Consider the following 25,915-nt stretch of genomic DNA (forward strand, 5'->3'; position numbering starts at 1 on the left):
TGAGCCACCACGCCCGGCCTAAATAATAAATTTTCACTGTTGACTTTCTCATATTTTGCTGGCATGTTGTTAAATCCTAGTCGTTGAAATAATACCATCTCTGATTACCCCCAAAATTAATATCTCCTCAGTTACCTACACATTGGTTCAGTCGTCGGTAGCACTCCGAGCTGTATTATACTGTCTTTCATCCTTAGGCAAAGCTGCGTGAGAATGATGGCAGGTAGTACACGAGAATTACACACCTGTTGAGACTCCCACCAAGTCCTTTTCAAACCACTCTACTCTTGCGTGTTCTTTGTCCCCACTTTCCAATTTGAGCCAATGAGTACCCAATTCCACTGGCAGGTAAAACATGATAATTTTGTGGGTGATTGATACGTGCATTCACTATTGTGATTGTTGTGTTGGTTCCTCTGGTGTATACATATATCAGTACTTATTAAATTGTTTTTTGTTTTTGTTTTTGAGATGGAGTCTTGCTCTGTCACCCAGGCTGGAGTGCAATGAATGGCGTGATCTTGGCTCAATGCAACATTTGCCTCCCAGGTTCAAGCAGTTCTCCTGCCTCAGCCTTCTGAGTAACTGGGATTATAGGCGCATGCCACCATGCCCAGCTAATTTTTAAATTTTTATTTATTTATTTATTTTTAATTTTTATTTTTTTTTTTTTTTGAGACAGAGTTTTGCTCTTGTTGCCCAGGCTGGAATGCAATGGTGTGATCTCAGCTCACCGCAACCTCTGCTTCCCAGGTTCAAGCAATTCTTCTGCCTCAGCCTCCTGAGTAGCTGGGATTACCGGCATGCGCCACTACACCTGGCTAATTTTGTATTTTTAGTAGAGACGGGGTTTCTCCATGTTAATAGGCCGGTCTCAAACTCTCGACCTCAGGTGGTCCACCTGCTTCGGCCTCCCAAAGTGCTGGGATTACAGGTGTGAGCCACTGTGCCTGGCCAAATTGTGTAATTTAAGTCTGTGCAGTTCACCGAATGTCAGTTATACCTCATTAAACTGTTTAAAAATTTCTCATATGGTCTGCTCACCGTTAGTAGGCCAGTACTTTATTAAGTCTGGTGTCTCCGGAAACATTTTGGGCCCTGCACCCCTGCTCACCTGCTCCTTAAGGTCCCTGTCTTGGCTTGTGTGCCCCCAGCTCGCTAGTTCCTCACCTCTCGTTTCCCACCCTGTCATTCTTTCTCCATGCCACGGCACTCTCTTTAGAAGAGAAGAACCTCATGATGCTACAGCCATTCCTGTATGCTCTAGCTATTACTCTTAAGCTAATCCTGTGTCCCAGAGGCTGTGGCTCTCAGACGGTCAACATACACAGATAAGACTTATGGGACCTCTGCTCTCCTTGTGCTCAGAGATGGATGGGCACACAGGAGCACTGTAGGAGCAGGTCCCCACGACTACAGGGACATGTCAAATAGGAGTACAAATGTTAGTACAAATGAAAGTTATTAAGCTCAGTATATTCCAATGAAAAGGTATGATTAGACACTCTGAAAGCATACCCTAAAGACAGCAGCTTAAGAATTGCCAACTTGATTTGATTTCTGGGGTTCCCCCGAACGAGAATCTCTGGGGGATGGGCCTGGATATCTGCATTTTAATAAGCTTCCTTAAAAGACCACTGTAGGGCCACCCAGAATGACAAGAGCCTGGCTGGACACCAGTAGAAGTTGATCTTCTGGAGAGTTTGCTTTACCCAGGGCTTTCTTACAGTATAGACATGAAAATATTTTGGCCATCAAGTAGCATCTTGCCTGGCAAGGTATATCTGTTTGATGGTTTAAAACTTATATATAACATGTATGCTCAAGTTCTGTAATTTATCTATTGGATGAAAATTTTGTGCTTAAATGTATTGATTAAACTTTGCTTTTTCCACAGAACTCAACAAAAATCCAGTGGAAGGCTTTTCTGCAGGTTTAATAGATGACAATGATCTCTACCGATGGGAAGTCCTTATTATTGGCCCTCCAGATACACTTTAGTAAGTATAATGGGACTGACATCTTCAAAATGGAGCTCTTTTAATACATTGAGTTAAAAACTATTTCGGCAGGCTGGGCGTGGTGGCTCACACCTGTAATCCTAGCACTTTGGGAATGGGTGTGGTGGCACGCGCCTGTAGTCCCAGCTACTCAGGAGGCTGAGGCAGGAGAATCACTTGAACTCAGGAGGCAGAGGTTGCAGTAAGCTGAGACCACACCATTGTACTCCAGCCTGGGTGACAGAGTGAGACTCCATCTCAAAACAAAACAAAGCAAAAACACAAGTATTTTGGCAAACTGAAATGAAATTATTTTTTAAGGAGCAGGAGAAATGGCTGTATTCAGTATCCTTTGTACTGAATTGGATCATCGAAGAGTTTTCGTGTTCTCCTTGAATCTCTAATGTCTAAGACCTATTGCTATTAAAAATAATAGTTTCAGGCTGGGTGTGGTGGCTCACGCCTGCAATCCCAGTACTTTAGGAGGCTGAGGTGGGTGGATCACCTGAGAGGTCAGGAGTTTGATACCAGCCTGGCCAACATGGTGAAACCCTGTCTCTACTAAAAATATGAAAATTAGCCAGGCGTGGTGGCATACCTGTAATCCCAGCTATCCAGAAGGCTGAGGCAGGAGAATCACTTGAATTCAGGAGGCAGGATAATTGTATATTTTTTGGACATTTTAATTGAGAATGTATTATACACATCAATGTTTTAAGAAGGCTAAGGAGAATTTTCAAGATCGTCTATTTTCGTGGTTCTCTACTTGAGTCCCCACTGAATACTGGTTAGAATCTAGGTGTTCTTATCCTATACTAAACTAATGGTCACTTTCTCCTAGTTTGTTGAAAGTTATTGTTAGACTATATGATAATCTGTTAACTGACTATTAATTGTTAAACCAATGACTTAAGGATAGACAACAATGTAGTGGTATTAAATAAGAGTAGAAGAGAAGTAGAATTTTAAAAATATTTCGTGTAGTACATTTCTAGATGCAAAGACCACAGTCGTATTTTTCTGCTCTGAGTGTTTGCAGACTAACTTAAATTTACTAGTATGTATTGTTTTGTAAGATGCATCTGCCAGGCGCGGTGGCTCACGCCTGTAATCCCAGCACTTTGGGAGACTGAGGTAGGCAGATCACGAGGTCATGAGTTCGAGACCAGCCCGACCAACATGGTGAAACCCTGTCCCTACTAAAAAGACAAAAAAATTAGCCGGGTGTGGGGGCGCGCGCCTGTAATTCAGCTACTCAGGAGGCTGAGGCAGGAGAATCGCTAGAACCCAGGAAGTGGAGGTTGCAGTGAGCTGAGATAGCGCCATTGCACTCCAGCCTGGGTGACAGAGCGAGACTCCATCTCACACACACACACACACACACACAAAGATGCATCAAGACTTCCTTACATTGGTGACTGATACAAGTTTCCATGCTTTTTACAGCAGTTCAGGTATTGGGGGAAAAAAAGGAAGTGACCTTCTTAAAGCCAACAACTGAGTGACAGGGACAGATCTAGATCTGAGTTTCTTGAGGTCTGGACTATACTTTCTCATTTAACCTTCATCTCAATGGTGCTAAGTGGGTAAGGATTTGGATGCATCAAACAGTTTTTTTGGTGACGGTCAGGTAGTTGTTTTTAGGTTTTCTGAGTTAGTAGCTCTTTTCCTCCTCAGAAAACAGCTGATGGAAAAGAAGATTTGGAGCTATTTCTCTGCCAGGCTAGGCTGATATGTAGAGTTGAACCGTCGTGTGGACATTTGTGTTTGTGATAACGATTGCCAATCCGAAATTTTGCTGATGTGTTTCCTGATAGTAGTTTGCATTGATGAGTTTTACAAATTGAGATAACTGAATTTGGCCACCCCACATGATTAAGGTTTTTGGCAGATAACAGTAGCCATTGAAGACCATCTGGAAGTGCTTCCTCCTAACCTTACTGTTATTTGAAAGCAAATTTCCTAACAGTTTTTTCACCAAAAGATGCTTGATGCAGCCAGATCCTTACCCACTTACCACACCTGGGATGTGAGCCCGGTGAAGTTCAGATCTATTCTTGTAGTTTTTCAACATCACCACCTTGGGAGACACAGCAACATTTCAGTGACAGAATCTAGTTACCCTTGTATTACATACATGAAAACAAGAAAAACTCTTCTAAACTGATGTCTGTATGGAGCATTGGTTGGGAATCCAGATTTGAGCTCAATTCTAAGGGCCTCATTGAAAATTTTTTTTTTTTTTTTTTTTGAGATGGAGTCTCGCTCTGTCTCTCAGTCTGGAGTGCAGTGGCGCGATCTTGGCTCACTGCAATCTCTGTCCCCTGGGTTCAAGTGATTCTGCCGTGTCAGCCTCCCAAGAAGCTGGAATTACAGGCACCTGCCACCACACCTGGCTAATTTTTGTATTTTTAGTAGAGATGCTATTTCACCATGTTGAGCAGGCTGGTCTCGAACTCCTGACCTCTCAGGATTAGATATACACCATTTTGTTACAATTGCCTACAGTATACAGTACAGTAAAATGCGCTACAGGTTTGTAGCCTGGGAACTATAGGCTGTATCCTAAAGCCCAGGTATGTAAGTAGGCCATACCCTGTAGGCTTGTGTATGTTCACTCTGATGTATAAAATCGCCCAAGGACGCCTTTCTCAGATCATAACCCTGTCGTAAAGCCTCGCATAACTGACTGTATGTTGTGTACCTCCAGCTCCACCAAAGAGAAACACTTTTTCTTTTTTTTTTTTTTTTTTGAGACGGAGTCTCACGCTGTTGCCCAGGCTGGAGTGCAGTGGCGCGATCTCGGCTCACTGCAAGCTCCGCCTCCCGGGTTCCCGCCATTCTCCTGCCTCAGCCTCCTGAGTAGCTGGGACTACAGGCGCCCGCCACCGCGCCCGGCTAATTTTTTTGTATTTTTAGTAGAGACGGGGTTTCACTGTGGTCTCGATCTCCTGACCTTGTGATCCGCCCGCCTCGGCCTCCCAAAGTGCTGGGATTACAGGCTTGAGCCACCGCGCCCGGCCGACACTTTTTCTTTTCACTAATAAAAACCCGTTTCTGGGCGGGCGCTGTGGCTGACGCCTATAATCCCAGCACTTTGGGAGGCCGAGGCGGGCAGATCACGAGGTCAGGAGATCTAGACCATCCTGGCCAACATGGTGAAACCCCGTCTCTACTAAAAATGCAAAAATTAGCTGGGCGTGGTGGCGCGCACCTGTAGTCCCAGCTACTCAGGAGGCTGAGGCAGGAGAATTCTTGAATCCGGGAGGCGGAGGTTGCAGTGAGCCAAGATCACACCACTGTACTCCAGCCTGGTGACAGAGCAAGACTCCACCTCAAAAAAGAAAACAACACCGTTTCTGGTATTTGGTGTACATTTTTGAAAGCGTTGGCTGTTGACTTGAGATGTGAATCACAGCAGTGTTTCTGGCAGCTCCTCTGGAGTGTGTATATGCTGCTGAGAATACTGGTGGTCACTTCTGGCCTGTGCCTTCCTGAGATCAGTAGCCTTTGCTCAGGAAAGAGAGAGAGCGTGTTCCTAGGGCAGGACCTGAGAAAGGCAAAGCAAGATACAGGGGGATGAAGAAAGGTTTGTTAGAAGTAGGCCTTTTAAAATGCTACCAAGGATCATGTACTTCATAGAATGGATTTGTCGTTGGCTGGGCGTGGTGGCGTACGAGGCCGAGGCGGGCAGGATCATCTGAGGTCAAGAGTTGGAGACCAGCCTGACCAACACGGAGAAACCCCATCTCTACTAAAAATGTAAAATTAGCCGGGCATCGTAGTGGGTGCCTGTAATCCCAGCTACTCGGGAGGCTGAGGCAGGAGAATCGCTTGAACCCGGGAGGCAGACGTTGGCGGTGAGCTGGGATCGTGCCACTGCACTCCATCCAGCCTGGGCAACAAGAGGAAAACTCTGTCTCCAAAAAAAAAAAAAAAAAGGTTGTCTTAACAGAAAGTAAGAAAGTAGTGATGTTCTTGTAATTATTTCAGTGGAATGGAGAGAGTAGAGGCCATCTTGGAATTGTTTGAAGAGCGCTATTGGGAGTGAATGTATATACCTTATGTATAAATAACTGCCTGTGAAGGGAAGTAGAGGCTTGTACTGGGGGGAAGGGGTGTTACAGGATTGAAAATAAATTAGTATAGGCTCAGATGGTACCCAGACCTAAGTGGTTAATTCACTACTTTATAATTAGGTAATAGAAATAATACTGAACCAAAATTCTGTAAAAGCTGGTGTGATTATCTCACCGTGCCGTCATTAGCCCTCATTTAGTCACTAGAGGGCACTCCACTCTCTTCAGTCTATGTGATTGATAACTGGTACATTCAAGGGTTACTTTGAGACTCCTATAGTTGCCACAAGTCTTAATTCAGTCATACTCATCTTTATATTGCATTACATGTTTATTTTTATTAATGAATCTTTCCAGTGCAGTAGTCTTTAAGGTTTTTCTAGGAAATGTACACTCTGAACTGGTAAGGTATACCAACTATTTTCAGACTGATTATTAAGCAGTATGGATAACCACTCATATCCACAGAAATTGAAATTTCAGGTAGAAGTGGCAACAGGTTTGTAGTAAGGAAGTTTAGGATGGGCACAGTGGCCCATCACGTCTATAATCCCTGCACTTTGGGAGGCCAAGGGTGGAATGTTTGAGCTCAGAAGTTGGAGATCAGCTTGGGCTACATGGTGAAACTCTGTCTCTACAAAAAAAATACAAAAATAAGTCAGGCATGGTGATGCATGCCTGCAGTCAGGAGGCTGAGGTGGGAGGATCACTTGAGCCCAGGAGACTGCAGTGAGCCAAGATCATGCCACTGCACTCTAGCTTGGGCAACAGAGCTAGACCATGTCTTAAACAAACAAACAAAAAAACCCAGAAAGTTTAAGAAACCTGGATATCACTGTATAATTATAACATTTTATAAATTATTAATGAATGATGTCTGTGTATTTTCTATCTCTCTTTTCCTTTCATCACCAATGGCTGGTCTGTTCAAGGAGTATGCCTTATCTATTTATTTTGTTTTTAAGCACTGGCAATGGTATGAAAAATTTGGAGAATCTTAAGATTATGTGTTTTGTAGTATTGCCTTACCTTGGGTGGTTGTAGAAAATGAAGAATCAGTTAACCAAAACTCAGAATTACATTCTTTTACAGTTGCAAAATTCTATTCCAGTTATAAATTATTTTTATAATTTATATTCCAGTTATAAATTTATTTACTGTAAGATGTAGAGGCAGAAGCCATCTGTTCTGTAATGAAATTCTGGAGGGAATGAACCTAATGCCTGCGTTGCTTAGAAATTGAATGATCAGTGGTAATGCCTTGCTGTTTATCATGTAGTGTTCAAGGACATGGACTTTGGGGACTGCCTTTGGTTAGCTCTCTAACTCTACCACTCTTAGTTGAGTGACTTTGAACAATTACTTAAATTTGGTCTTAGCAGTTTCATTTCTAGGGTAAAAACCCTATGCTTAGGAAATGTTTCAGACTTTCAATGTTCTATTGCTTATAACAGCAAAAAAAAAAAAATCTTACTTTTTCCCCTTTTGCGGTTTTGTTATTTATCTTTGTAAATGTCAATTATAATTTGAAGGACACTTTGTAGTTACTAATTAGATTATATGAAAAACTGTATGGAAAGTTTGTACTCTAATATTGTGTCCCTAAGAAATTAGGGTCCTCAGTAACAGAGAAATAAACTCAGAAGGGTCACTGCTCAGCAGTCCACATAACCACAGAGTAGAGCATAAGCTACTGGTTGTGAATAGAAAGAGACTTCATAAAAATCTTCACATATTTTCTAGCATTATTCCCTACCACTAAAGGGAATGCCTGTGACAATGCCATTTTTTTTTTTTTTCTGCTATAAGATAAAGGAAAGGTCATATCCCTAAGATACATACATTATCATATCCCTAAGATAACAGAAGCTCCAGTGTTTTTCTTTTTTCACTGTTCTTTTCGGAAGTTCACCTGGATGTTCCAGAGCAGTTTTCTAAACCTTTCATTGTTGATTGGCCTTTTGTAGAATTCTTCAGCAACATACAGTACAGAAGACCCAGGCTAAAATAGTTCTCACAGATACACTTTGAAATAGGTGTATTTGGATATAAATATAACTTGCCATTCCATTATTTTTTCTAATGACTAAACTCTAAATTTTTTAAAATGGAGATTTTCAAACCAATGATGTGCAAAGCCATTCTCATGACACAGTCATTTAAACTTATTAAGTATGGGCAAATTTTATTTCTCCCCTTTGTCTTGTGGAGTAATTGAGGTTCTCACCCTGGGCATGATTCACAAAATAAGAGTAAGACCACAGATAATAGTGACATAGAAACACAGGCAATGAAGAAAACTTGTAAAAAACAAATATCCCCGAGTATCCTGTATCATCCCAGCAGTGATGGAAATGATGGGCAACCCAAGATTCTGAATGGAGTGCGTGAAGCCATATGCAGTTCCCAGTTGATGTTCAGGAACTACAGATGCCACTATTGGCCATAATGCACAGGCAGGCAATGACTAGGAGATTCCCAGAGGACACATAGCAACCCAAGGGCTCCACATCATAAAGGCCAGCATCATGTGGGACACAAGAGTGGCTGTGACCACACACACAACCCAGATGCAGTTCTTCCCTGTGTCATCCACCGGGAGCCCAAATACTGGGTCGTGGGAGCTGATACGACATATACAACACTGTTCATTGCACTTGCTGCCTGGAAAGAAAATCCAAATTTCTCGTAAAGAAAACTTTCCCAAGTCTAATAAAAGGGAACATGGCAACACGCTAGCAGACACAGATGATAAATATGAGCCACAGGGGTAAGGAGAAATCCTTTACATCAGTTAATTTAAAAACTCTCCCCCCCCCCTCTTTTTTTTGTTCTTTATGAAGGATTCTCTCTGCTCTGGGATCTAAGTAAGCAAGAGCCAAGGAAGGCACAGATTAGTGAAAGAAGACATGTTACCTCCAGTCTTAAGTGTGACTCCAGGGGTTGTGTGACCAGCAGAACCCCACGAAGCTTCAATCTTAGAATACAGCCAACTCATGAAGTTCATGTTTACTGTACTTCCAATTCTAGCCACGCTAAATTGTTGGAGTCCAAACACCAGGTTTAATTCTTTGTCTTTAAACCAGCTCACAGCATATGTATTCTGGGCAACTGCTAAGCACTCCCCACCAATCCTAAACACAAGTCTTTCAAATTCCATCAGCCAAAAAACATTAAATATTCCACTCAGAACAAAAACAACCTGTCCAATGCAAATGAAACAGCTAAAAATAATTGTGCCCCATCATATTCCAAATACTCGGTCTTTTAAAAAGCGACCAAAGAAACACAAAACCACACTGGGCCAAGAATACCAGGCATATAGCAGCATGAATTGCATGGTGTTCACCTGCATATCCCATTTATCCTGAGTCCGAAGGGCAGCAGGATTATTATAACAAAAATAGCTGCTGAAGCCAAGGAAGAACATCAATAACAGCAGCAAAAGTCACAGACAGGCGGCTGGAGGCCACAGAAGGGCCAGCGGCAGCCATGCTTTCTCATCCTTCTCCTCCACTACACCCGCGGGAGACCGAGAGGCGGAAGGGGTGATGACTCCAGGACCCGGCGGAAAGCAGTGCCCGCAGAGCACAGCCAAGGCAGTGATCACATGACTCCCAAATATCTTAGACTAGTAGATAGTGAACTGTGGGAAATAAAATGATCGGACAAGAGACAGGTACAACAGGACTACAGATTAACAGGAAATGTTGAGCTAATTTCAGACGGCAGCATGCAGCACATCATTTAAATAAAATAAATATGGCCGAGTGGTAGGTAGGACTTGATCCTTGTAAGATTTTTATAATTTAACACCAAAACAGTAAAGGAGGCCTCATGGAAGAAACTTGAACTAGGCCTGGGATTTTCAACCCTTTCAAATTTGAAACTGCTGGTTACTATCTCCTTTTTTTTTTTTGAAGCAGAGTCTCACTCTGTCGCTCACTGCCACCTCTGCCCCCCAGATTGAAGCAATTCTCCTGCCTCAGCTTCCCGAGTAGCTGGGATTACAGGCACCTGCCACCATGCCTGGCTAATTTTTGTAGTTTTTACTAGAGATGGGATTTCACCATCTCGGCCAGGCTGGTCTTGAGCTCCTGACCTCATGATCCACCCAACTCAGCCTCCCAAAGTGCTGGGATTACAGGTGTGAGCCACTGTGGGCGGCCAATACACCTCTTTTTAATATCATGATAGTAATTGTATTGTAGTATCTGTGATGAAGATAATATGTAATGAAAGATATTTTGAATTCATTGATGCCTTTTTAAAATTGTATTTATTTTATTTTTTTATTATTATTTTTGGAGATGAAGTCTTGCTTTGTGGCCCAGGCTGGAGTGCAGTAGCGCGATCTTGGCTCATTGCAACCGCTGCCTCCCAGGTTCAAGTCATTCTCCTTCTTCAGCCTGCTAAGTAGATGGGATTACAAGCGCCCGCCACCACGCCTGGCTAATTTTTGCATTTTTATTTTTTATTTATTATTATTATTATTTTTTGAGACGGAGTCTCGCTCTGTCGCCCGGGCTGGAATGCAGTGGCCGGATCTCAGCTCACTGCAAGCTCCGCCTCCCGGGTTTACGCCATTCTCCTGCCTCAGCCTCCCGAATAGCTGGGACTACAGGCGCCTGCCACCTTGCCCGGCTAGTTTTTTGTATTTTTTTAGTAGAGACGGGGTTTCACCGTGTTAGCCAGGATGGTCTCAATCTCCCGACCTCGTGATCTGCCCGCCTCGGCCTCCCAGAGTGCTGGGATTACAGGCTTGAGCCACCGCGCCCGGCCTAATTTTTGCGTTTTTAATAAAGGCAGGGTTTCACCATGTTGGTCAGGTTGTTCTTGAACTCCTGACCTCAGGTGATCTGCCCACCTCAGCCTCCCAAAGTGCTGGGATTACAGGCGTGAGCCACCGCACCTGGCCACAATCATCTTTGTATATCAAGAGTGAATATGTGGCATGTTAATGTTTAGTCGACAGTGTTATTGTACTCTGTGGGTTTTGGGCTTTCTCTTTGCTAATTTGGCTGCTTGGTAGAAGTTTGCATGCACAAGTTGGGTACTACTGAGTTAAGCATTTAAAAAAAAAAAAAAAGGCAGGTAGGCCGGGCGCAGTGGCTCACAAGGTCAGGAGTTCAAGACTAGCGTGGCCAACATAGTGAAATCCCTCTACTAAAAATGCAAAAATTAGCCAGATGTGAGAATTAGGAGAATCGCTTGAACCCGGGAGGCGGAGGTTGCAGTGAGTCAAGATTGTGCTATTGCACTCCAGCCTGGGCGACAGAGCGAGACTCCGTCTCAAAAAAAAAAAAAAAAAAGAAAAGAAAAAGGCGGGGGCAGGTAGAATTTCCACAGGTAAAGTAGAAGGAGGGGTTCACAGACAGGAGAAAACAGAAACACCATGGTTGCTTTAGAGTGGGCAAGGCCATTTTCAGATAGAGTGAAAGTTGTGTGCTTTAAATCTTTAGGGCCACCCTTTTAGTTGAATTTGGTGGACATTTTAGAGGTTGAAAACAATTTAGAGGGTCTAAATCGGTTTTTCACGATGAAGATTCCAGTCAGCTGTTGCGAACCTTTTGCGTGAATGTAACCAGTCCAAAGTAAGTGACACGGGAAAGCCGACTCCATGTTGTCAAGGAATCAAGTGGCACGTGGCTGCCAGGAGAATCCAGTGCAGGGGCTTTGTGGCTGTGCCTTTGATGTTCTTTTACATAGACTCTCTTTTTTTATTTTATTTTTTTATTGAGACGGAGTCTCACTCTGTCACCCAGGCTGGAGGGCAGTGGCACAATCTTGGCTCACTGCACCCTCCACCTCCCAGGTTCAAACAATTCTCCTACCTCAGCCTCCCAAGTAGCTGGGATTACAGGCGCCTGCCACCACATTTGGCTGTTTTCTGTAATTGTGGCTTTCAAACCCGTAATTAGAAATACGTTACATCATGGCCCAGTGCATACATATGTGTATATAGATTAGTGAAGAAAACACATACATAGATTATATAACTGACGCTACTTGTGATAAACTCTGTTTTCTATTTTTGTTAGCAAAAAAATTTTGCGAGTGACTCATTAAATTGCTTTTGCAGCCCTGTTTGAAAAAATAGTCAATATAATCAGTATATCCTAAGACCCATTTTGGCACTAACTCACATAGAGCACAGGAAGAGAAGATAAAGACTTAACTCTTGGTGTAATGCCCTCTTCACAACAGCTATTCCAGTCTCTCTCTATTCCCTCAAGCCCTCAGGCTTCTTCCCTTCCATAGACAGCCTCATCAGTTTTGAAAAGGAAGGCCCTACGGTGGGCCTTAATTCAGTTCTTCATTTTTTCTGAGTATCTCTTTTAAAGCCCTTGATTTGTACAGTTTCCCCATCTAGTTACTATCTTCTTCAACTGTTAAACTTTTTGTATAAATTGTCCTGTTTATTATGCTTGAGTACTTTACTACCCTGTTCTTTAACCCTTTACAGTTTTTTTTTTTAAATTGCGTTTTACTAAAAAAATTGTGTGGTCAAGGTCACTGACTTTTTATACTGTGAGTCCTGTGACATTTCCTAATTATTCAGGAATGTTTAGTGTTAATGATCTGTCTCTTTTTTTTTTTTTTTTTTTTTGAGACAGAGTCTTGCTCAGTCGCCCAGGCTGGAGTGCAGTGGCGCAATCTGGGCTCACTGCAAGCTGCGCCTCCCGAGTTCATGCCATTCTCCTGCCTCAGCCTCCCGAGTAGCTGGGACTACAGGCGCCTGCCACCACGTCCAGCTAGTTTGTTTTTTTGGTATTTTTAGTAGAGACAGAGTTTCACCATGTTAGCCAGGATGGTCTCAATCTCCTGACCTCATGATCCACCCACCTCGGCCTCCCAAAGTGCTGGGATTACAGACGTGAGCCACCACACCTGGCTGATCTGTCTCTTGTTTTAAACTTAATCTGCACCTCCCCCATGTCTTATGATCAGAAAAAGCGATAAAAATTCATACTTGCTTGTGAACAGTTCAAGCTATATTAAAATGAGCAGAGAGTAAAAGATCTCGTAACGCTACACTATTGTTAGTTAACTATTGTTATGTACTGATGTCCTGTTTCTGGACATTTTTCCATGTGTATACCAACACACCCCCAATTTTTCACTTTTTCTTTCATTTCCTTTCTTTTCTTTTCTTTTTTTTTTTCTTTTTTTTTTTTTTTTTGAGACAGGGCCCAGCTCTGTTTCCCAGGCTGGAGTGCATTGCACTGGCACAATCACAGCTCTCTGAAGCCTCAACTTCTTGGACTGAAGGGATCCTTCCCACCTCAGCCTCTTGAGTAGCTAGAATTACAGGCATGAGCCACTGTGTCTGGCCTCCTACTATTTCTTTAAAGACAAGTGAGCTAATTTTAGAAATACCTGCTCTTAAAAACTTAACAATAGATTCCTCATATCATTCCATGACCACACTTACTACTGATAATTTTTCTTGGTAGATATTTTCCTTCTGCCACTAAAATGATAAGCTCCACAGTGCTCTCTAATGCTCTGTTCTCTGTTGTATCCTTTTATGTAGACCAGTGGTTAGAGTAACTGGGTAATCAATGTGTATTTGTTCAGTGAATGGAAACCATTTAATGAGCTGAGAATTTCATTTCTCACTGATCTGAAACAACCACAATCATGACTCTAATGGTTGGACACATTACAATAGAAGAATCACATGTGCAAGTGGTATTGCAATAAAGAAATTTTAAGTGGTCAATGTACTAGAGGGGACCTGGTGGCTAGTTTAGATTTTAGTCAGATGAAATCTTTCTAGAGGTAACGTTTAAGCTGAGTACTGAATGATTATCAGAAGACAAAGGGAGAAAGGTATTTCCAACAGAGGAAACATTTAGTGCCAAGGCCACAAGACAGGAATTTAGTATTTTTGCCCTTTAAGGCTGACTGGATCTCTTTGGTTTTAGTTAGTGTGTACAAGTCACTGTATTGTTCTTTTGGTGATTCCTTGAGAGTGATTGCTAATTCAGTGTGAGTGGACTGAGGTGCGTTGTCTGAAGTAGCAGTCACGGGCTTATTTCACATGGCTGGTGGCTACGTTATTGGACAGCACAAATACAGAACATCTCCAATATTACAGTTCTCTTTTACAGTGCTGTTCTGGAAAGTCACTAGAATATCAACTCCTTGAGATTTTTTTCGCTGCTATACCCCTAGAGTTTGACACATAAATGCCGAGTAAATATTTGGTAAATGATCAAATGAATAAATGGATAGATGGAGGCAGTATATCTGTTCCTAGATAAGGAAAAAGAAAATGTGCATAAGTTTTGAGATGAGAAAGGGTTTGATGTGTTTAAGAACAGAAAGAAGACTGGTTAGAACAGAGAGGAATGACAGTTTGAAATCAACGTAGAGAAACTAGTGATGTTAAACCTTCTGAATTTTGTTTTAAGTGCATTGGGAAGTGATGGAAGGGTTTGTAGCATAGCAGTAATGTGATCTGATCTGATCTGGTCTGAATGTCTTTTTAGCAGATGATTTCATTTTACTAGCTCTCTTGAAAGTTTAATTAAAGTGATAGCGATGACAGTTTACTCAACTAGTTATTTGAGAAAGTAACTGCCTGTGGGGAATCCAGATTATTTGTTTACTTCATTTTCGGTGTTAGTGCTAGCCCCCTTGTTTTATATTTGTTTTAACAATTCTATGCTTAAAAGCAGGAACTTATAGGCAAGAACTTCTTTTTGTTCTTTTTTCCAGTGAAGGTGGTGTTTTTAAGGCTCATCTTACTTTCCCAAAAGATTATCCCCTCCGACCTCCTAAAATGAAATTCATTACAGAAATCTGGCACCCAAATGGTAAGTTTATCTAGTTTTACTTTTACATTTGTAAATGTGATGACCTGTCATTGAAGTGTTGAAGGTCAATAAGAAAGATCTGTTTCTCAGTGAAATTGCTTTGGCATGTTTGTACTGTGTTCATTGTGCACATGGCTGTGTACTGAAACCTTTAAAAAGAGGAGAGGCCAGGCACAGTGGCTCATGCCTGTAATCCCAGCACTTTAGAAGGCCAGGCAGGCAGATCACTTGAGATCAAGAGCTGGAGACCAGCCTGGCAAACATGGTGAAACCCTGTCTCTACTCAAAATACAAAAATTAGTCACGCGTGGTGGCACATACCTGTAATCCCAGCTACGTGGGAGGCTGAGGCATGAGAATCACTTGAACCCGGGAGGCGCAGGTTGCAGTGAGCTGAGATTACACCACTGCACTCCAGCCTGGGCAGCAGTGTGAGACTGTGTCTCAAAAAAGAGAGAAAGAGAAACAGAGATCATGGGGAAAAAGTTATTTTTTAATTTATTTACTTAGTTTTCAGTTTGGTTTGAGACTCATATTTTAAACCAGAGGCACAGTTACGGAGCGATAACATCAATAGAGCTCCTATAATTAAGCGAATAATTATCAAGGTATTAGGTGATTCACTGGCTATTACAAAGAACACAGAAATTATGAAACCTGGTTTTGTAATTTATAGTTTTTCCTATTATTTTTATACCATGGACAACTCTTCTATGTATATTCTTAGGTGTGAGATTACTGACAGTGTCATATGAAACAACATATTATATTTTTTAAGCCTGGAAAGCATCTAGTATGGCTGTGCATGTAGCGATGACATTGACTCTTTTTGCTTAAAGAAGAGCTACCACTTCAAATCCACATTGCGGCCGTTCTCCTGCCTAGCCAGCTGCCGCTGGACTCTCTCCCCTGTATATAAGCCCCCAGTAACTACGTCTTATTTAAAAAACAACAAAAAAAATTCTCTATTTTTATAAAGTAAAATAAAATCCCCAAAGGTTAGGCTAGATAAGCTATATTTGTAAAACAGTCTCTGAACTTTTGGCTTTGTTTTGTATGTTAGAACTTGCAGAGCTTTCTTTTCTAATTATTTTGACTATGTAATCAGAGTTGTCTCTTTAGGCTATTACACTCATTTGCATTTTGCTTCTCATCATCAAGACTTCTGGGTGCAGGGAATAGAAACACGTAGATAGTGGTTTTAAGCTGGAATCAGTGAGACAGGAATGAATGATTGAATGAAGTTAAACAAGGATTTATCAGAAGGATATGGAATGTGTAATAGAAGCCAAGGCTTGAAAAACAGATGGGCGTTATGAGAGACTGGAACTGGCAAATGGAAAAGTACTGGGAGCCAAGGGACTTAGCATATTTTATTGCATCTAAGGCAGCAGTGATCATAAAAGATAGTTATTTTTCCTACCAGTGAGAAGGGGAAAATATCTCTTAACAGTTTGTGGCAGAATGCATTAACCGTATTCCTGCATGATGCGGGCATGCATGAATGGGTGACACTTGCCTCCTGTGCTTTGACTTTTATCTCTTCCTAGGCTTTCCGCAGTTTCTTCTTCTACCTTCACTTGCATTACTCGATTATAATAGGCAATCGTTTTGCACCTGTTTCGGAGAAGCTATAACAGATTCTGAATGTTGGCTTCACCACAGATTAGCTGTGTAACTCTAGGCAAACCCTCTTGGAGCCTTAAGCTAGCTTGCCTGCCTGCCTCCCTCCCTCCTTCCGTCTCTCCTTCCCCCACTCTGCCCTTCCTTTTCTCCTTCCTTCCCTCTCTCGCTCCTTCCTTCCCTCCCTTCCCTTTCTCCCATCCCTTCCTGTCCTTTTCTTCTAAGACAGGGTCTCACTTTGCCACCCAGGCTGCAGTACAACGGCATGATCACAGCTCACTGCAGCCTTGACCTCCTGGGCTCAAGTGATCCTCCCAAGTAACTGGGATGACAAGGACACATCATCACGCCCAACTAATTTTTGTATTTTTTTTGTAAAGATGGGGTTTCACCATGTTGTTGGCCAGGCAGGTCCTGAACTCCTGGGCACAAGTGATCTGCCCACTTTGTCCTCCCAAAGTACTGAGATTGCAGGCATGAGCTACCATGCCAGGCCTGTGTTTTCTATCTGTGAAAATTAAGTGAAAACATACATGTAAGCAAATACATGGGAGACTTCCCTTCTGGTAAGAAAACAGCAATCACCTAGGTAGTTTAAGAGGACAACTGATAAAATGGTGTTATGTTTTGTTTTAAGATTGAAGAGACTTTTTATTTTTTTCTTTTCTTTTTTTTTTTTGTTTCTTTTTTTTTTTGAGACGGAGTCTTACTCTGTCGCCCAGGCTGGAGTGCAGTGGGCCGATCTTGACTCACTGCAACCTCCATCTCCTGGGTTCAAGTGATTCTCCTGCCTCAGCCTCCTGAGTAGCTGGGATTACAAGCGTCCACCACCACGCCTGGCTAATTTTTGTAGTTTTAGTAGAGACAGGGTTTCACCATATTGGACAGGCTGGTCTCAAACTCCTGACCTCAAGTGATCCGCCTGCCTCAGCCTCCCAAAGTGCTGGGATTATAGACATGAGCCACCGCGCCCGGTCTTAGATGGAATTTTGAACGAAGATGATGCTTGGCTTGAACTTCATTCTTGAGGCTGTAAGGCCTTGTTTAATTAATGACTTTTAAAGCTGTGCATAATAGTAGGTTGTCATGACAAAAAGAGAAAATGACAAAAAATGAAAAAGCTATGTAATAGGTTCCTCTTGTATTTTCCTTCTTGAAAGATTACACTCATAGAGGATTGGAAGGGGAAGTCAGAGATAGCAGGGAGGTAGAGCATTTTAGCAATCATTTGAGTACAAAGCAATAAAAGCTTGCACTAAGAATAGTGTCGCAGGAAGGGCAGTTTAGTTTCTTTGACTTGACTGCCAGAGGTGGATGGTAATGGAGAAGTAAGAATTTAGGATTGACTGGCCATTTGCAAAAATAATTATAGAGTGAAAACCATAATGAAATACCACTTTTTACCTACTAGGATTCCTATAATCAAAAAGATAATAACAAGTGTCAATGAGGAAGTAGAGAAATTAGAACTCCAGTGTACTACTGGCAAGAAGGTAAATGGTGCGGATGTTTGGAAAAGACTCTGGCAATTCCTCAAAAGGTTAAGCATAGTTACCATATGACCTGCAGTTCCAGTCCTAGGAACCTAACCAAGAAAACTGAACACACATGTTCAGAAAAAACTTGAATATGAGTGTTCATAGCAGCGTTTATTATTCATAACAGCCAAAAAGTAGGAACAGCCCAAATGTCTATCAGTTGATAAATAGAAAAACAAAATGTGGATCCATGTAATGGAACTTTATTTGGCAATAAAAAGAAATGAATTACATGATACTGTTCTCTTAAGAAAAGAAAGAAATGGCCTGTAATCCCAGCACTTTGGGAGGCCGAGACGGGTGGATCACGAGGTCAGGAGATCGAGACTATCCTGGCTAACACGGTGAAACCCCGTCTCTACTAAAAAATACAAAAAACTAGCCGGGCGAGGTGGCGGGCGCCAGCTACTCGGGAGGCTGAGGCAGGAGAATGGTCTAAACCCGGGAGGCAGAGCTTGCAGTGAGCTGAGATCCGGCCACTGCACTCCAGCCTGGGCGACAGAGCGAGACTCCGTCTCAAAAAAAAAAAAAAAAAAAAAAAAAAAAAAAAAAGAAAAGAAAGAAATGAAGTAGCATAGATGAACCTTGGAAACATTATACTAAGTGAACAAAGTCAGTCGTATAAGGTGACATAGGTTACGATTCTCTTTATATGAAATGTCAAGAATAGGCAAATCCATAGGGACTGAAAGTAGGTTAGTGGTTCCTTACTCCTGGAGGGGAAGTGAAGGGATTGAGGAATGGTTGCTAATTGGTACTGGGTTTCATTGTAGGTTGAAAATAGTCTAAAATTGATTGTGGTATTGATTGTACAACTCTGTAGACATACTAGACAGGAACCATTAAATTGTGTTCTTCAAATAGGTAAATTGTATAGTAGGTGAACTATAGAGATGTTATAAAATTATTATAGGGAAATAGTTTTATATGACTGACCTTACATATATTCAGTTTTTCTTGTGGTATACTTGCTACATCCAGTTAGATAATTAGGTAAAACTAGTCTAGGGTTCAGCAATGAGCTTAAGGGCCTTGGAAGTTACTGTATCAAGATGATAGATAACATCATAATGAGTGGGTTAATTTTCCTAGGGAAAGTACAGTTAATGTTGGGGATTAGGATAACATCCAAGGTCAGATTAAGGAAGATGAAAACTAGAAAGTGACTGAGACAATGGTTCAAGAACCAGGGGAAAACAAGAGTACCACAGATGCCAGGGGAGGAAAATGTATCCAGCAAAGTGTTGTCATAGTATTAGTTGTCTTGGCCCAGAGGGGTGACTTCAGGTAGGTAAAAGTACCCAGGAGAATAAATATGTTATCCAGACCACTTGTGGACACAGTTGTAGCATCCTGCTAAGGAGAAGAAGCCAGTTTCTAGGAGAATAAAGGAATACCCGAGTAGTAAGTAAATAGATAAGATGAGGGTAAATCAATTTTTCAGAATTTTAGATGCATGGCTTCAAGAAAAAGGAGATAGCTAGAAGTGTATGCATTGTTTAGGTAGCTTAGTTTTGTTTGTTTGTTTTGGTTTGGGTTTTTTTTTTTTTTTTGAGACAGAGTCTCACTCTGTTGCCCAGGCTGGAGTGCAGTGGCTCATTGCAACCTCCGCCTCCCAGGTTCAAGCGATTCACTTGTCTCAGCCTCCTGAGTAGCTGGGATTACAGGTGTGTGCCACCAAGCCTGGCTAATTCTTGTATTGTTATTGGAGATGGGTTCACCATGTTGGCCAGGCTGGTCTCGAACTCCTGACCTCAGGAGATCCGCCTACCTCAGCCTCCCAAAGTGCTGGGATTACAGGCCAACCGTACATTACAGTGGGCCAAGCCATTGTGCCCAGCCCAGGTAGCTTAGTTCCATCTCTAATGAACACTGAAATGAAAGAAAAAAGTAACAAGCAAAAATCATACGGGGAAAACTGAGAAACATTTTGGCAAGAGAAAAGTAAACATTAAGTACATAACTGGCTAAAGGATAAGAACAGACATTTCACAAAAGAGGAAAGACATACAGGTTATATCCATGGAAAGTTGTCACCCCAAAGCATTTAGAAAAGTGAATTAAACCAGATGTCATATATCAAATTTAAACAGCATCAATAAAGGAAAATGTTCATCTTGATGAGGCAATGAAATGGACATCTCAGATTGCTGATGGCAGTATAAATTGATACAATCCTTTAAACTATAGTTTGATAATAGGTATTAAGCCTAAAAAATATTCTCATTCTAAAATAAACTGTATGTTTAAAATGACATGAGAAGGTTAAAAATGTAAAGATCCCGGATTAGCGATAGCTTGATTTTTTAAAAAAGAAAAATGGATCTTATATTGTGGTGTTAGAATTCTGTGCACATACCTAATAGCATGTTTTTAAAGAAAAATGATTTGGAAAAAATCCTTATTACACAATAAGTACAGAAAACATTGTAAAACAGTAACACTCTATGCTGAACTTTGTAGCGTTACAAGTTTCGATGGTCTTTTTTTTTTTTGAGATGGAGTTTCACTCATTGCCCAGGCTAGAGTACAATGGCGCGATGTTGGCTCACGGCAACCTCTGCCTCCTGGCTTCAAGCAGTTCTGCTGCCCCAGCCTCCCGAGTAGCTGGGATTACAGGCATGTGCCACAATGCCTGGCTAATTTTGTATTTTTAGTAGAGATGGGATTTCTCCATGTTGGCCAGACTGGTCTTGAACTCCTGACCGCAGGTAATCCACCCTCCTTGGCCTCCCAAAGTGCTGGGATTACAGGCTTGAGACACCACGCCTGGCCCTCAATGTTATTCTTGCCCCGATTCTATTTTAGTTAATAGATTTTACTAGCAGATAGGGATGGATTGGGAAGAGGAACCTTAATTATAGAAAAACTCATACATAAAACATTGAAGACGTGGGCCTTTCCTGTCATATATTCACTCCTGTACTTCTCTGTCACATGTGTGCCTGGCATGCAGTAGGCATTGAAAAAGTATTTGTTGGCTGGCGCAGGGGCTCTTTCCTGTAATCCCAGCCCTTTGCGAGGCTAATGTGGGAGTGTCCCAAGTGTGTGGGACCAGCCTGGGCAATATAGTAAGACGATATCTTTACCAAGAAAAAAAAAAAAAAAAAGCCAGGAATGGTGCCATGTGCCTATGGTCCCAACTACCTGGGAGGCTGAGGTGGGAGGATTGCTAGAGCCAGGAGTTTCAGACCAGCCTGGGTGACATAGTGAGACCCCATCTCTACCAAAAAAAAAAAAAGCCAGGTTAGCCAGGCATCATGCCATGTGCCTGTGGTCCCAGCTACTTCGGGGACTGAGGCAGGAGGATCGCTTGAGCCTGGATAGAGCTGTGATCATACCACTGCACTCCAGCTGGGTGACAAAGTGAGACCCTGTCTCGAAAAAAACCAAAACAGCAACAACAACACCAAAAAATAAGAATTTGTTGAATTAAGAGAGCAGTGATATTGATTGGTATATACAGACTTTGATTCTGATTACCCAGAGTTCATAACAGCAGAAATACTGATGTTGTGAAATGAAAAATAAGATTTAGAATTATATTTATTCACAAATTTGTTAGACTATATAGGATAAGTTAGGAATGAAATATACATAAATATTGTCACTACTCAAATTCCTTTCTAAAATTTCTTCCTCAAAGTGTGCTTTTAAAAAAAATTTACAGTGGGTAAACGTTACCATAAAAGATTCGTTTCACAATAGGGATTATTTGTATGATGTATAAATGAATTAGTGGATTAAGATTTTTTTTTAATCAATAAGTAGTATTTTACTTTTTGCCGAACCACTTAAACAGGTCAATACATGTCTCCTAAAAATAAGGATGTTTTTCTTATTAAATGTGTTCATGGAAAGGAGGCCTCATGAGTGTCATATATGTTGATGAGTTTTCATTGGCAGTATGGCATGTTTGTTTTGTGAATTTGAATATACTCCTTTCCCAGAAAATACAATTTTGCCTTTATATGATTGTAAAAATACATTTCTTAGGAAAATCTCTCGGCCTTTGACTATCACTAATTTAAGTCGGTAAGTTAGTGGGGAAACTAGGAAGCCATTACATAGAAACTCAGTTGCTGGTATTTGGAAAAATATGCTTTCTGCAAATGAATGCATCCAATAGTTGCTATTTATTCATTTATTATATTATACTTAGGACATGTAAATGTTAGGCACCATCTATATACTAGATAGCTTTATGTTTTACATATATAAAAAGATAGCTTACATTCCTACTGGGTTTGTCAGATGGATCCTGTGTATTTGGTAAAATCTATACTATAGTCTTCCTAAAAAAGTCAACACGTTCCATTTTGGACATTAACTTCTGTATATGTGTCATGTTTGATAAAGGCACTGTGTGAATCAGGGTCACATTTGTAATTGATAATTTTGTGTATAACCAAATTAGCAATATATGAAACAAGCCTCTTCTTGAATTTTGCAGTTGATAAAAATGGTGATGTGTGCATTTCTATTCTTCATGAGCCTGGGGAAGATAAGTATGGTTATGAAAAGCCAGAAGAACGCTGGCTCCCTATCCACACAGTGGAAACCATCATGATTAGTGTCATTTCTATGCTGGCAGACCCTAATGGAGACTCACCTGCTAATGTTGATGCTGCGGTAAGGCGGTCACACGTCTTCCCTTCACTTTCCCTTGTGATAAAACTTGAACTATAGTTAGTATGTATGTAAGTATGCATGAATGTGTGCATGCATGTGTGTGTGTGTGTGTGTGTATATGTATCTTTCCATAGTTCTTATTTTTGACAAAATAAATACAAATATATTTATTTATGTTTTTTTTTTTTTTTGAGACAGGGTCTCTCTCTGTCACCTAGGCTGGAGTGCAGTGGCACCATCATAGGTCACTGCAACCTCAAACTCCTGGACCCAAGTGGTCCTCCGGCCTTGGCCTCCCAAATTGTTCCAATGACATGTGTGAGCCACCATGCCTGGCCAAAAGTGCATATTTATTGTATACAACTTGTTGTTTTGAAATATGTATATGTTGTGGAGTGACTAATTGAGCTAATTCACATACGCATTACCTCACATACTTACTAATTTTGTTGTGGGAACACTTAAATTCTCCTCTCCGCAGTTTTCAAGAATACTGTACGTTATTAGGATGGAAACTGTGACACCCAATTTAGAATGGGGGGTGGGATGGGCAGAGCAGAAGTGTAGTTTTTCAATGCAGTCAGATTTTTATCAACTTAAAATGGCTTGTCGTAGCTATGAAATTTTTTTGTAAGCCTCATGGTAACCACAGAGCAAAATCCTACAGTAGTTAACACAAAAGATAAAAAGTAAGGAATCGGGGCTGGGCACGGTGACTCACGCCTGTAATCCCAGCACTTTGGGAGGCTGAGGCGGGAGGATCACAAGGTCAGGGTATTGAGACCATCCTGGCTAACATGGTGAAACCCCGTCTCTACTAAAAATACAAAAAATGAGCTGGGTGTGGTAGCAGGCGCCTGTAGTCCCAGCTATTTGGGAGGCTGAGGCAGGAGAATGGCTTCAACCCGGGAGGCGGAGGTTGCAGTGAGCCGAGATCATGTCACTGCACTCCAGCCTGGGAGAGACAGAGCGAGACCTGGACTCTAAAAACAAAAGCAATTGTCATACCTAAGACAATTTAATGCCTAGTCTAAAGTTCATGTTATTATCCCCAAGTTCTCAATTTTCAAAAGTTTCACATCTGTAAAAAAAAATGTATTAGTTAAATGAACACCACCATACCTTTCACCTAGATTCACCAATTGTAGAAATTTTGCAACACTTTTTTCTAAACAGTTTGAGAGTAGTTTATAGATACCATAACCCTTCACCCCAAAGTGTTTCAGGATCTGTTCCCTAAGAACAATTCTGTCTTTCCATATGACAGACTTACTTACAGACTTACACAGTACAAGTCTGTCGTTGATGTGGTACTATATACAATCTATATTCACATTGGATTGGATTGTCCCGTATTCTTTATAGCTGCCACACCCCCATCCTGCAGCTTTTTTTCTTTTTAAATCCAGAGGCTAGTCTAGGAACCTCTGTTATATTTGTATTCAAGTTTTATTAGTTTACTTTAATCCAGAATAGTTCCTAGTTCCTTAGCCTTCTCTCCTTCTTTGAAAAGCCTTTCATTCTTATTCTGAGAACCTTTGTTAGTACTATATACCAAAGCCAGGGCATAAAATTTACCTTTTTTCTTAGGTTAATAATAACTTGGGTGGAATCTTATATCTAGACTAAGACACTATAGATAACTCCCTTTGAAAGCTGTGACTGAAATTAATAATAGAATTGAACTAAAAACTGCAGAAAACTATCTTTCTATTTAATCAAGTATTAGTCTAAACAATGTAAGAGATGATAAGGGAGAAGGGGTGATAGCTGCATTAAAAGAAATCCTAGGGAATCATTTTGAGAGAGAACTGATGAATGTTTATTTGGTTCATGCTCAACTATCAGCAATTTTAATAATAAGATCAGAGTTGGCTGGGTGCGGTGGCTCACACCTATAATCCCAGCTCTTTGGGAGGCTGAGGCGGGCAGATCACAGGTCAGGAGTTTGAGCCATAGTGAAACCCCCGTCTTTACTAAAAATACAAAAAAATTAGCCAGACGTGGTGGCACGTGCCTGTAATCCCAGCTACTTGGGAGGCTGAGGCACGGAAAATTGCTTGAACCTGGGAGGCGGAGCTTGCAGTGAGCCGAGATTGCACCACTGCACTCCAGCCACAGTGACAGTGCGAGACTCTCTCAAAAAAAAAAAAAAAATCAGAGCTGACAAGTTGCCTTTTTTATTTTACGTATGTATTTGCCCTTTTGAAACAGAGTCTTGCTCTGTCGCCCAGGCTGGAGTGCAGTGGCGTGATCTCACCTCATTGCAACCACAACCTCTGCCTTCCGTGTTCAAGCGATTCTCCTGCCTTAGGCCTCCCAAGTAGCTGGTATTACAGATGTGCGGAACCACACCCAGCAATTTTTTTGTGTGTTTTTAGTAGAGGTGGGGTTTCACCATGTTGGCCAGGCTGGTCTCGAGCTCCTGACTTCAAGTGATCCGCCCACCTCGGCCTCCCAAGGTGCTGGGATTACAGGCATGAGCCACCACATCCAGCCCTTTTTTTTTTTTTTTTTTTTGGTGACAGAGTCTCACTCTGTTGCCCAGGCTGGAGTGCAGTGGCGCGATCTCGGCTCACTGCAACATCCACTTCCCAGGTTTACATCATTCTCCTGCGTCAGCCTCCCGAGTAGCTGGGACTACAGGCGCCCGCCACTACCACTGGCTAATTTTTTTGTATTTTTAGTAGACACAGGGTTTCACCGTGTTACCCAGGATGGTCTCGATCTCCTGACCTCGTGATCCGCCCGCCTCGGCTTCCCAAAGTGCTGGGATTACAGGCATGAGCCACCGGCCCCTGCCCTGGCCCTTTTATCTTAAAGAAGAGTAAATTAATAGCCAATAACCAAGACCATGAATATGCAAAAATGTTTATTAACCCTCAAAATAGCTGAGTCGCAAAAAAAGCCAAATGTACTGCCAAAGTAAAGTTATTCTCTTGATGTTAAACATTTTCCTACGTGTTGAAATAGGCCTTAATGTGAAGTTGAAATATGCAAACTTGAGTTCTAGTCCAAACACCACAAATTGTGCAAAATCTATTCCATTTTTTTTTTTCTTGAAACCCACTGATTCTTTCTTCTGATTTAACTAGTTAGTTGTCTCATATTAAAACCAAAAACCATGACTTATAAACAGTTTACTATTCTTTTTTTGAGACAGAGTCTCACTCTTACTCAGGCTGGAGTGCAGTGGCACAATCTCAGCTCACTGCAAC

At 41.5% G+C, this 25,915-nt stretch overlaps 1 protein-coding gene and 1 pseudogene across 2 annotated transcripts in view; one reads left to right on the forward strand and one right to left on the reverse strand.

Annotated features, from left to right (window-relative positions):
• UBE2G1 (ubiquitin conjugating enzyme E2 G1) overlaps positions 1 to 25,915 on the forward strand; it is a 103,281-nt gene that overhangs the window by 60,212 nt on the left and 17,154 nt on the right. For both annotated transcript variants that reach the window (XM_050765494.1, XM_050765492.1), the window contains exons 2-4: positions 1,898 to 2,000; positions 14,807 to 14,904; positions 22,519 to 22,697. In XM_050765494.1, coding sequence (XP_050621451.1) covers positions 1,898 to 2,000; positions 14,807 to 14,904; positions 22,519 to 22,697 — 380 coding nt within the window. The remainder of the gene's footprint in view (positions 1 to 1,897; positions 2,001 to 14,806; positions 14,905 to 22,518; positions 22,698 to 25,915) is intronic.
• Positions 8,248 to 9,482, reverse strand: LOC126939757 (major facilitator superfamily domain-containing protein 1-like; annotated as a pseudogene).

This window comes from Macaca thibetana, chromosome 16, assembly GCF_024542745.1.
Source record: "Macaca thibetana thibetana isolate TM-01 chromosome 16, ASM2454274v1, whole genome shotgun sequence".
Lineage (NCBI taxonomy): Eukaryota > Metazoa > Chordata > Mammalia > Primates > Cercopithecidae > Macaca > Macaca thibetana.